Source organism: Heptranchias perlo, chromosome 10 (assembly GCF_035084215.1).
Source record: "Heptranchias perlo isolate sHepPer1 chromosome 10, sHepPer1.hap1, whole genome shotgun sequence".
NCBI classification, from domain to species: Eukaryota; Metazoa; Chordata; class Chondrichthyes; order Hexanchiformes; family Hexanchidae; genus Heptranchias; species Heptranchias perlo.
The window spans coordinates 4257632-4270781 of NC_090334.1; the positions used below are offsets into that span (position 1 = coordinate 4257632).

General features: G+C 48.8%; 1 protein-coding gene across 2 annotated transcripts in view; it reads left to right on the forward strand.

The window, feature by feature from the left end:
• LOC137326238 (1-phosphatidylinositol 4,5-bisphosphate phosphodiesterase beta-2-like) overlaps positions 1 to 13150 on the forward strand; it is a 200927-nt gene that overhangs the window by 115321 nt on the left and 72456 nt on the right. For both annotated transcript variants that reach the window (XM_067991148.1, XM_067991149.1), the window contains one exon: positions 2203 to 2357. In XM_067991148.1, coding sequence (XP_067847249.1) covers positions 2203 to 2357 — 155 coding nt within the window. The remainder of the gene's footprint in view (positions 1 to 2202; positions 2358 to 13150) is intronic.

The window sequence follows — 13150 nt, forward strand, 5'->3', positions numbered from 1 at the left end:
AGCTTCATAGGGGCGTTAGCAGACAAAAATTGACACCAAGCCGCATCAGCAGCTATTAGGACAGGTGACCAGACGCTTGGCCAAAGAGGCAGGTTTTAAGGAGCGTCTTAAAGGAGGAGAGAGAGGTGGAGAAGCGGAGAGGTTTAGGGAGAGAATTCCAGAGCTTAGGGCCTAGGCAGTTAAAGGCACGGCCACCAGTGGTGGAGCGATTAAAATCGGGGATCCGCAAGAGGCCACAGAGTTCTCGAGGGTTGTAGGGCAAAAGAGTTAGCGAGAGAATTAATCAGAGGAAGGAGATTAACGAGGCAGTTCATTAAAGATTAATCAAAGAGAGCAGATTAATGAGAGTGATGAAGAAATTAAAGAGGAAGGGGATTAACAAGAGAATCAGATTAACCATAGGGAGTCGGTTAATCAGTCAGTTAACTAGAGATTAATGAGGAAAGAGATTAACAAAAAAGATGAATGAGAGAGGTAATGAGAGATTAACAAAAGGATTAAATGGAGATTAATGTAATGAAATATATTAATGAGACATGATTACCGAGAGAGACAATGAAATTAACTTGAGGAATGAGACTGACGAAAGGATTGGGACAATGGATTAAATAAAGTTAGCAAGGGATTGATATCAAAGAGATTAACAAAGTTAGGGAGAGATTAAGAAGAGGGTTAAAAAGAGTTGGATAGTAACAAGAGGGCTAATGAGAGGAAGTTTGCACATTGGTTAATGGTTTTCTGCCAGTTCAAATAGACACGCCATTAATGTTAATCCATGTACTTTAATCAGGTTATTAATGTATCTGAGGTGGTCAGGTCTGTTGAAACCAGGGCACATCGGAATTTCAGTCCAGAAATCCCTGGGGCAGGGCGTCAGCATTTCACAGGACACTGGGAGATACCAGCAGTCCAGTGACTAATATTTCATTGTTGGCATTGATATTGAATTTCTGCTGCTTCCTGTACCATATATCAGAGTGCAAACATGGGCACTGATATGGACCCTGTACCTGATACAGGCACCTCTGACACTGACCCTGTACCTGATACAGGCACCTCTGATACTGACCCTGTACCTGATACAGGCACCTCTGATACTGACCCTGTACCTGATACAGGCACCTCTGACACTGACCCTGTACCTGATACAGGCACCTCTGATACTGACCCTGTACCTGATACAGGCACCTCTGCCACTGACCCTGTACCTGCTCCAGGCACCTCTAATTCTGACCCTGTACCTGATACAGGCACTTCTGACACTGACCCTGTACCTGATACAGGCACTTCTGACACTGACCCTGTACCTGATACAGGCACTTCTGACACTGACCCTGTACCTGATACAGGCACTTCTGTTACTGACCCTGTACCTGATACAGGCACCTCTGTTACTGACCCTGTACCTGATACAGGCACTTCTGATACTGACCCTGTACCTGATACAGGCACTTCTGACACTGACCCTGTACCTGATACAGGCACTTCTGTTACTGACCCTGTACCTGATACAGGCACCTCTGTTACTGACCCTGTACCTGATACAGGCACTTCTGATACTGACCCTGTACCTGATACAGGCACTTCTGACACTGACCCTGTACCTGATACAGGCACTTCTGACACTGACCCTGTACCTGATACAGGCACTTCTGTTACTGACCCTGTACCTGATACAGGCACCTCTGATACTGACCCTGTACCTGATACAGGCACCTCTGTTACTGACCCTGTACCTGATACAGGTACCTCTAATTCTGACCCTGTACCTGATACAGGCACTTCTGACACTGACCCTGCACCTGATACAGGCACTTCTGACACTGACCCTGTACCTGATACAGGCACTTCTGACACTGACCCTGTACCTGATACAGGCACTTCTGACACTGACCCTGTACCTGATACAGGCACTTCTGACACTGACCCTGTACCTGATACAGGCACCTCTGTTACTGACCCTGTACCTGATACAGGCACCTCTAATTCTGACCCTGTACCTGATACAGGCACCTCTGATACTGACCCTGTACCTGATACAGGCACCTCTGACACTGACCCTGTACCTGATACAGGCACCTCTAATTCTGACCCTGTACCTGATACAGGCACCTCTGACACTGACCCTGTACCTGATACAGGCACCTCTGATGCTGACTCCGTACCTCTGATACTGACCCTTCTACTCTTACTTTCCTTCAGATCTCCCCTTGCAGCTGAACTGCTCGCATTTCGAGTTCAATGGCCGGTGTGGCTATGTTCTGAAGCATGAAGTTCTGCGCCGTGTGGACAAGAAGTTTGACCCTTTCAGCACTGATCGGATCGATGTGGTTGTGCCCATCACACTGTCCATCTTGGTAAAGTTTGCATTTGATTCGAATTCAATTCTCTCCAGGGTTGATAAATCCACCGATACTCACAAGTGGCCTACAGGGTGTTAAGGGGACCCCCTCTTCAAACACAATCCCTTCCACAAACCGTATTTCCCTTGTTAACAAGCACAGTGCAAGATCAGTCGCACATTGACATATTGTGATGAAAAGGACACATCCCAGCCTTTGTTTACTCATGAAAGTGGAATCTCCTTCACCGTTTGCCATGGCGGAACAATGGCACAGTACATGTGTCATTCTCAGGCTGTGTAACTCTGGCCCTTGCAGGATACACCATCAAATCTGCAGTTTGTCAATTCGTTTATCCCCAAATGGACTGTCCAGCAGCTCGATACATTACTCTGTGTCCCAGACGCTTGAAAAGTTATTCTCTGACCCCTCTACTCGATACATTACTCTTTGTCCCATCTGCTCGATACATTACTCTCTGTCCCCTCTGCTCGACACATTACTCTCTGTCCCCTCTGCTCGACACATTACTCTCTGTCCCCTCTGCTCGATACATTACTCTCTGTACCCTCTGCTCGACACATTACTCTCTGTCCCCTCTGCTCGATACATTACTCCCTGTCCCAGCTGCTCGATACATTACTCTCTGTCCCAGCCGCTCGACACATTTCTCTCTGTCCCAGCTGCTCGATACAGTACTCTCTGTCCCAGCTGCTCGATACATTACTCTCTGTCCCAGCTGCTCGATACATTACTCTCTGTCCGAGCTGCTCGATACATTACTCTCTGTCCCAGCTGCTCGATACATTACTCTCTGTCCCAGCTGCTCGATACATTACTCTCTGTCGCCTCTGCTCGATACATTACTCTCTGATCCCTCTGCTCAATACATTACTCTCTGTCGCAGCTGCTCTATACATTACTCTCTGTTCCAGCTGCTCGATACATTACTCCCTGTCACAGCTGCTCGATACATTACTCTCTGTCCCCTCTGCTCGATACACTACTCTCTGTTCCAGCTGCTTGATACATTACTCTCTGTCCCCTCTGCTTGGTATATTACTCTCTGATCCCTCTGTTCATTACGTTACTCTCTGTCGCAGCTGCTCTATACATAACTCTCTGTCCCAGCTGCTCGATACATTACTCTCTGATCCCTTTGCTCGATACATTACTCTCTGTCCCCTCTCCTCGATATATTACTCTCTGTCCCCTCTGCTCGATACATTACTCTCTGTCCCCTCTCCTCGATATATTACTCTCTGTCCCCTCTGCTCGATACATTACCCTCTGTCCCAGCTGCTCGATACATTACTCCCTGTTCCAGCTGCTCGATATGTTACTCTCTGTCCCAACTGCTGGATACATTACTCCCTGTTCCAGCTGCTCGATACATTACTCTCTGTCCCAGCTGCTCGATACATTACTCCCTCTTCCAGCGGCTCGATATGTTACTCTCTGTCAAAGCTGCTCGATACATTCGTCTGTTCCAGCTGCTCGATGCATTACTCTCTGTTCAAGCTGCTCGATATGTTGCTCTCTGTCCAAGCTGCTCGATATGTTGCTCTCTGTCCAAGCTGCTCGATGCATTACTCACTGTTCCAGCTGCTCGATATGCTACTCTCTGTCCCATCTGCTCGATACATTACTCTCTGTCCCAACTGCTCGATACATTACTCCCTGTTCCAGCTGCCCGATACATTACTCTCTGTCCCCGCTGCTCGGTACATTACTCTCTGTTCCCTCTGCCTGATACATTCCTCTCTGTCCCCTCTGCTCGATACATTACTCTCTGTCGCAGCTGCTCCATACATTACTCTCTGTCTCAGCTGCTCGATACATTACTCCCTGTTCTAGCTGCTCGATACATTACTCTCTGTCCCCTCCGCTCGATACATTACTCTCTGTCCCAGCTGCTGGATACGTTTCTCTGATTCCCGGCTGCTCGATACATTACTCTCTGTCCCAGCTGCTCGATACGTTACTCCCTGTCCCCTCTGCTCGATACGTTACTCTCTGTCCCCTCTGCTCGATACATTACTCTCTGTCCCAGCTGCTCGATACGTTACTCCCTGTCCCCTCTGCTCGATACGTTACTCTCTGTCCCCTCTGCTCGATACATTACTCTCTGTCCCAGCTGCTCGATACATTACTCTCTGTCCCCTCTGCTCGATACATTACTCTCTGTCGCAGCTGCTCCATACATTACTCTCTGTCTCAGCTGCTCGATACATTACTCCCTGTTCTAGCTGCTCGATACATTACTCTCTGTCCCCTCCGCTCGATACATTACTCTCTGTCCCAGCTGCTGGATACGTTTCTCTGATTCCCGGCTGCTCGATACATTACTCTCTGTCCCCTCTGCCTGATACATTACTCCCTGTCCCCTCTGCTCGATACGTTACTCTCTGTCCCCTCTGCTCGATACATTACTCTCTGTCCCAGCTGCTCGATACATTACTCTCTGTCCCCTCTGCTCGACACATTACTCTCTGATCCCTCTGCTCATTACGTTACTCTCTGTCCCCTCTGCTCGACACATTACTCTCTGTCCCCTCTGCTCGATACATTACTCTCTGTCCCCTCTGCTCATTACGTTACTCTCTGTCCCCTCTGCTCGATACATTGCTCTCTGTCCCCTCTGCTCGATACATTACTCTCTGTCGTCTCTGCTCTATACGTTACTCTCTGTCCCATCTGCTTGATACATTACTCTCTGTCCCAGCTGCTCGATACATTACTCTCTGTCTCAGCTGCTCGATACGTTACTCTCTGTCCCAGCTGCTCGATACATTACTCTCTGTCTCAGCTGCTCGATACGTTACTCTCTGTCCCAGCTGCTCGATACATTACTCTCTGTCTCAGCTGCTCGATACATTACTCTCTGTCTCAGCTGCTCGATACATTACTCCCTGTCCCATCTGCTCGATACATTACTCTCTGTCCCATCTGCTCGATACATTACCCTCTGTCCCAGCTGCTCGATACATTACTCCCTGTTCCAGCTGCTCGATATGTTACTCTCTGTCCCAACTGCTGGATACATTACTCCCTGTTCCAGCTGCTCGATACATTACTCTCTGTCCCAGCTGCTCGATACATTACTCCCTCTTCCAGCGGCTCGATATGTTACTCTCTGTCAAAGCTGCTCGATACATTCGTCTGTTCCAGCTGCTCGATGCATTACTCTCTGTTCAAGCTGCTCGATATGTTGCTCTCTGTCCAAGCTGCTCGATATGTTGCTCTCTGTCCAAGCTGCTCGATGCATTACTCACTGTTCCAGCTGCTCGATATGCTACTCTCTGTCCCATCTGCTCGATACATTACTCTCTGTCCCAACTGCTCGATACATTACTCCCTGTTCCAGCTGCTCGATACATTACTCTCTGTCCCCGCTGCTCGATACATTACTCTCTGATCCCTCTGCTCGATACATTACTCCCTGTTCCAGCTGCTCGATACATTACTCTCTGTCCCAGCTGCTCGATTCATTGCTCTCTGTCCCATCTGCTCGATACATTACTCTCTGTCCCATCTGCTCGATACATTACTCTCTGTTCCAGCTGCTCGATACATTACTCTCTGTCCCAGCTGCTCGATACGTTACTCTCTGTCGCAGCTGCTCGATACGTTACTCTCTGTCGCAGCTGCTCGATACATTACTCTCTGTCGCAGCTGCTCCATACATTACTCTCTGTCTCAGCTGCTCGATACATTACTCCCTGTTCCAGCTGCTCGATACGTGACTCTCTGTCCCAACTGCTCGATACATTACTCTCTGTCTCAGCTGCTCGATACGTTACTCTCTGTCGCAGCTGCTCGATACATTACTCTCTGTCTCAGCTGCTCGATACATTACTCTCTGTCCCAACTGCTGGATACATTACTCTCTGTCTCAGCTGCTCGATACATTACTCCCTGTTCTAGCTGCTCGATACATTACTCTCTGTCCCCTCCGCTCGATACATTACTCTCTGTCCCAGCTGCTGGATACGTTTCTCTGATTCCCGGCTGCTCGATACATTACTCTCTGTCCCCTCTGCCTGATACATTACTCCCTGTCCCCTCTGCTCGATACGTTACTCTCTGTCCCCTCTGCTCGATACATTACTCTCTGTCCCCTCTGCTCGATACGTTACTCTCTGTCCCATCTGCTCGATACATTACTCTCTGTCCCAGCTGCTCGTTACATTACTCCCTGTTCCAGCTGCTCGATACATTACTCTCTGTCCCAGCTGCTAGATGTATTACTCTCTGTTCCCCCTGCCTGATTCATTGCTCCCTGTCCCCTCTGCTCGATGCATTACTCTCTGTTCCAGCTGCTCGATATATTACCTCCTGTCCCAGCCGCTCAATACATCACTCTCTGTCCCCTCTGCTCGACACATTACTCTCTGTCCCAGCTGCTCGATACATTATTCTCTGTCGCCTCTGCTCTATACATTGCTCTTTGTCCCAGCTGCTCGATACATTACTCTCTGTCGCCTCTGCTCTATACTTTACTCTCTGTCCCCTCTGCTCGACACATTACTCTCTGTCCCCTCTGCTCGACACATTACTCTCTGTCCCCTCTGCTCGATACATTACTCTCTGTCCCAGCTGCTCGATACATTACTCCCTGTCCCAGCTGCTCGATACATTACTCTCTGGCTCCTCCGCTCGATTCATTACTCTCTGTCCGAGCTGCTTGACACATTCCTCTCTGTCCCCTCTGCTCGACACATTACTCTCTGTCCCCTCTGCTCGACAGATTACTCTCTGTCCCCTCTGCTCGACACATTATTCTCTGTCCCCTCTGCTCGATTCATTACTCTCTGTCCCAGCTGCTCGATACATTACTCTCTGACCCATTTTCTCGATACATTACTCCCTGTCCAAGCTGCTCGATGCATTACTCTCTGTCCTCTCTGCTCGATACATTACTCGGCCACAGCTGCTCGATACATTACTCTCTGTCCCAGCTGCACGACATGTTACTCTCTGTCCCAGATGTTTGACACGTTACTCTCTGTCCCCTCTGCTCGATGCATTACTCTCTGTCCCAGCTGCTCAATACATTACTCTTCGTTCCAGCTGCTCGATACATTACTCTCTGTCCCAGCTGCTCGACACATTACTCTCTGTCCCCTCTGCTCAATACATTTCTCTCTGTCCCAGCTGCTCGACACATTACTCTCTGTCCCCTCTGCTGGATACATTACTCTCTGTCCCCTCTGCTCGATACATTACTCTCTGTCCCAGCTGCAGGATACGTTACTCTCTGTCCCCTCTGCTCGATACATTAGTCTCTGTCCAAGTTGCAGGATACGTTACTCTCTGTCCCCTCTGCTCGACACGTTACTCTCTGTCCCAGCTGCAGGATACGTTACTCTCTGTCCCCTCTGCTCGATACATTACTCTCTGTCCCAGCTGCAGGATACGTTACTCTCTGTCCCCTCTGCTCTGTACGTTACTCTCTGTCCAATCTGCTCGATACATTACTCTCTGTCGCCTCTGCTCTTTACATTACTCTCTGTCCCAGCTGCGAGATGCACTACTCTCTGTCCCCTCTGCTCGATACATTACTCTCTGTCCCAGTGTTTGGCGCATTACTCTTTGTCCCCTCTGCTCGATACGTTACTCTCTGTCCTCTCTGCTCGATACGTTACTCTCTGTCCCCTCTGCTCGACACATTACTCTCTGTCCCAGCTGCTCGATACATTATTCTCTGTCGCCTCTGCTCTATACATTGCTCTTTGTCCCAGCTGCTCGATACATTACTCTCTGTCGCCTCTGCTCTATACTTTACTCTCTGTCCCCTCTGCTCGACACATTACTCTCTGTCCCCTCTGCTCGACACATTACTCTCTGTCCCCTCTGCTCGACACATTATTCTCTGTCCCCTCTGCTCGATTCATTACTCTCTGTCCCAGCTGCTCGATACATTACTCTCTGACCCATTTTCTCGATACATTACTCCCTGTCCAAGCTGCTCGATGCATTACTCTCTGTCCTCTCTGCTCGATACATTACTCGGCCACAGCTGCTCGATACATTACTCTCTGTCCCAGCTGCACGACATGTTACTCTCTGTCCCAGATGTTTGACACGTTACTCTCTGTCCCCTCTGCTCGATGCATTACTCTCTGTCCCAGCTGCTCAATACATTACTCTTCGTTCCAGCTGCTCGATACATTACTCTCTGTCCCAGCTGCTCGACACATTACTCTCTGTCCCCTCTGCTCAATACATTTCTCTCTGTCCCAGCTGCTCGACACATTACTCTCTGTCCCCTCTGCTGGATACATTACTCTCTGTCCCCTCTGCTCGATACATTACTCTCTGTCCCAGCTGCAGGATACGTTACTCTCTGTCCCCTCTGCTCGATACATTAGTCTCTGTCCAAGTTGCAGGATACGTTACTCTCTGTCCCCTCTGCTCGACACGTTACTCTCTGTCCCAGCTGCAGGATACGTTACTCTCTGTCCCCTCTGCTCGATACATTACTCTCTGTCCCAGCTGCAGGATACGTTACTCTCTGTCCCCTCTGCTCTGTACGTTACTCTCTGTCCAATCTGCTCGATACATTACTCTCTGTCGCCTCTGCTCTTTACATTACTCTCTGTCCCAGCTGCGAGATGCACTACTCTCTGTCCCCTCTGCTCGATACATTACTCTCTGTCCCAGTGTTTGGCGCATTACTCTTTGTCCCCTCTGCTCGATACGTTACTCTCTGTCCTCTCTGCTCGATACGTTACTCTCTGTCCCCTCTGCTCGACACATTACTCTCTGTCCCAGCTGCTCGATACATTATTCCCTGTCGCCTCTGCTCTATACATTGCTCTTTGTCCCAGCTGCTCGATACATTACTCTCTGTCGCCTCTGCTCTATACTTTACTCTCTGTCCCCTCTGCTCGACACATTACTCTCTGTCCCCTCTGCTCGACACATTACTCTCTGTCCCCTCTGCTCGATACATTACTCTCTGTCCCAGCTGCTCGATACATTACTCCCTGTCCCAGCTGCTCGATACATTACTCTCTGGCTCCTCCGCTCGATTCATTACTCTCTGTCCGAGCTGCTTGACACATTCCTCTCTGTCCCCTCTGCTCGACACATTACTCTCTGTCCCCTCTGCTCGACAGATTACTCTCTGTCCCCTCTGCTCGACACATTATTCTCTGTCCCCTCTGCTCGATTCATTACTCTCTGTCCCAGCTGCTCGATACATTACTCTCTGACCCATTTTCTCGATACATTACTCCCTGTCCAAGCTGCTCGATGCATTACTCTCTGTCCTCTCTGCTCGATACATTACTCGGCCACAGCTGCTCGATACATTACTCTCTGTCCCAGCTGCACGACATGTTACTCTCTGTCCCAGATGTTTGACACGTTACTCTCTGTCCCCTCTGCTCGATGCATTACTCTCTGTCCCAGCTGCTCAATACATTACTCTTCGTTCCAGCTGCTCGATACATTACTCTCTGTCCCAGCTGCTCGACACATTACTCTCTGTCCCCTCTGCTCAATACATTTCTCTCTGTCCCAGCTGCTCGACACATTACTCTCTGTCCCCTCTGCTGGATACATTACTCTCTGTCCCCTCTGCTCGATACATTACTCTCTGTCCCAGCTGCAGGATACGTTACTCTCTGTCCCCTCTGCTCGATACATTAGTCTCTGTCCAAGTTGCAGGATACGTTACTCTCTGTCCCCTCTGCTCGACACGTTACTCTCTGTCCCAGCTGCAGGATACGTTACTCTCTGTCCCCTCTGCTCGATACATTACTCTCTGTCCCAGCTGCAGGATACGTTACTCTCTGTCCCCTCTGCTCTGTACGTTACTCTCTGTCCAATCTGCTCGATACATTACTCTCTGTCGCCTCTGCTCTTTACATTACTCTCTGTCCCAGCTGCGAGATGCACTACTCTCTGTCCCCTCTGCTCGATACATTACTCTCTGTCCCAGTGTTTGGCGCATTACTCTTTGTCCCCTCTGCTCGATACGTTACTCTCTGTCCTCTCTGCTCAATACATTTCTCTCTGTCCCAGCTGCTCGACACATTACTCTCTGTCCCCTCTGCTGGATACATTACTCTCTGTCCCCTCTGCTCGATACATTACTCTCTGTCCCAGCTGCAGGATACGTTACTCTCTGTCCCCTCTGCTCGATACATTAGTCTCTGTCCAAGTTGCAGGATACGTTACTCTCTGTCCCCTCTGCTCGACACGTTACTCTCTGTCCCAGCTGCAGGATACGTTACTCTCTGTCCCCTCTGCTCGATACATTACTCTCTGTCCCAGCTGCAGGATACGTTACTCTCTGTCCCCTCTGCTCTGTACGTTACTCTCTGTCCAATCTGCTCGATACATTACTCTCTGTCGCCTCTGCTCTTTACATTACTCTCTGTCCCAGCTGCGAGATGCACTACTCTCTGTCCCCTCTGCTCGATACATTACTCTCTGTCCCAGTGTTTGGCGCATTACTCTTTGTCCCCTCTGCTCGATACGTTACTCTCTGTCCTCTCTGCTCGATACGTTACTCTCTGTCCCCTCTGCTCGACACATTACTCTCTGTCCCAGCTGCTCGATACATTACTCTCTATCCCAGCTGCAGGATACGTTACTCTCTGTCCCAGCTGCTCGATACATTACTCCCTGTCCCAGCTGCTCGATACATTACTCTCTGTCCCAGCTGCTCGACACATTACTCTCTATCCCAGCTGCAGGATACGTTACTCTCTGTCCCAGCTGCTCGATACATTACTCCCTGTCCCAGCTGCTCGATACATTACTCTCTATCCCAGCTGCTCGATACATTACTCTCTGGCTCCTCTGCTCGATTCATTACTCTCTGTCCGAGCTGCTCGAGATATATTCCTCTGTGTCCCAGCGGCTCGACACATTACTCTATGTCCCATTTTCTCGATACATTACTCTATGTCCCATTTTCTCGATACATTACTCCCTGTCCAAGCTGCTCGATGCATTACTCTCTGTCCAAGCTGCTCGATGCATTACTCTCTGCTCGATACATTACTCTCTGTCCCAGCTGCTCGACATGTTACGCTCTGTCCCAGATGTTTGTTACGGTACTCTCTATCCCCTCTGCTCGATGCATTACTCTCTGTCCCAGCTGCTCGACATGTTACTCTCTGTCCCCTCTGCTCGATACAGTAGTCTCTGTCCCAGCTGCAGGATACGTTACTCTCTGTCCCCTCTGCTCGACACATTACTCTCTGTCCCAGCTGCAGGATACGTTACTCTCTGTCCCCTCTGCTCAATACGTTATCTCTGTCCCAGCTGCTCGATACATTACTCTCTGTGCCCTCTGCTCGATGAATTACTCTCTGTCCCAGCTGCTCGATAAATTACTCTCTGTCTGAGCTGCAGGATAAATTACTCTCTGTCTGAGCTGCAGGATAAATTAAGCACTGCGCTGGTTGCTTGGTTACATCACCATACTGGAGCACACTCTGATACAACATACCAAGGATGTCATTGAGCGGCTGCAGAACATTCTGGGCGGTGGAGGGTGAACAGCCAGAGGTCGTGGTCAATATCTGTACCAACGACATAGGTAGAAAGAGGGATGAGGTGCTGCAGGCAGAGTTTAAGGAGTTCGGAAAGAGATTAACAAGTAGCACCTCAAGGGTAGTAATCTCCGGATTACTCCCAGTGCCACACGCTTGTGAGTAGAGAAATAGGAGGGTAGAGCAGACGAATGTGTGGCTAGAGAGAAGATGCAGGATGGACGGCTTTAGATTCCTGGGGCAGTGGGACTAGTTCTGGGGGAGGGGGTCCTGCCCAAGCCGGACGGGTTGCACCTCAACAGGGCCGGGACCAATATCCTTCTGGGGAGATTTGCTTGTGCTGTTGGGGAGGGTTTAAACTAACTTGGCAGGGGCATGGGAACCTTAGAGGAGATTCAGAGGGGAGAGTAACAAAGCTGGAAGTGGAAGGCAGAAAAGTAGTAAGTGAAATTGGAAGGCAGTGGAAACAAAGACCATTAGCAAGTAAGGTCAATATAGGAAAAAATGTTAAAAAGGCCAAATTGAAGGCACTTTATCTGAATGCACACAGCATTCGCAACAAGATAGATGAATTGATGGCACAAATAGAAGTAAATGGGTCTGATCTAATTGCCATTACAGAGACGTGGCTGCAGGGTGACCAAGGCTGGGGACTGAATATTTAAGGATATTCGACATTTAGAAAGGACAGGCAAAAAGGAAAAGGAGGTGGGGTGGTGCTGTTAATAAAGGATGAGATCAGTACCATAGTGAGAAAGGATCTTGGCTCAGGAGATCAAGATGTAGAATCAGTTTGGGTGGAACTAAGAAATAGCAAGGGGCAGAAAACATTGGTGGGAGTTGTTTATAGGCTATTAAACAGTAGTGGTAATGTAGGGCACGGTATAAAGCAGGAAATTAGAAGTGCATACAACAAGGGTAATACAGTCATCATTGGGGACTTTAATCTACATATAGATTGGGCAAACAAAATTAGCACTAATACTGTGGAGGACGAATTCCTGGAATGTTTACGAGATGGTTTTCTAGATCAGTATGTTGAGGAACCAACTCGGGAACAGGCTATTTTAGACCTAGTATTGTGCAATGAGAAAGGGTTAATTAATAACCTTGTTGCAAAGGAACCCTTAGGGAAGAGTGACCATAATATGATAGAATTCTTCATTAAGTTTGAAAGTGATGTAATTCAATCCGAAACTAGCGTCTTAAATCTAAATAAAGGAAACTACAAAGGTATGAGGCGCAAGTTGGCTGTGGTTGACTGGGGAACTACATTAAAAGGTATGACAGTAG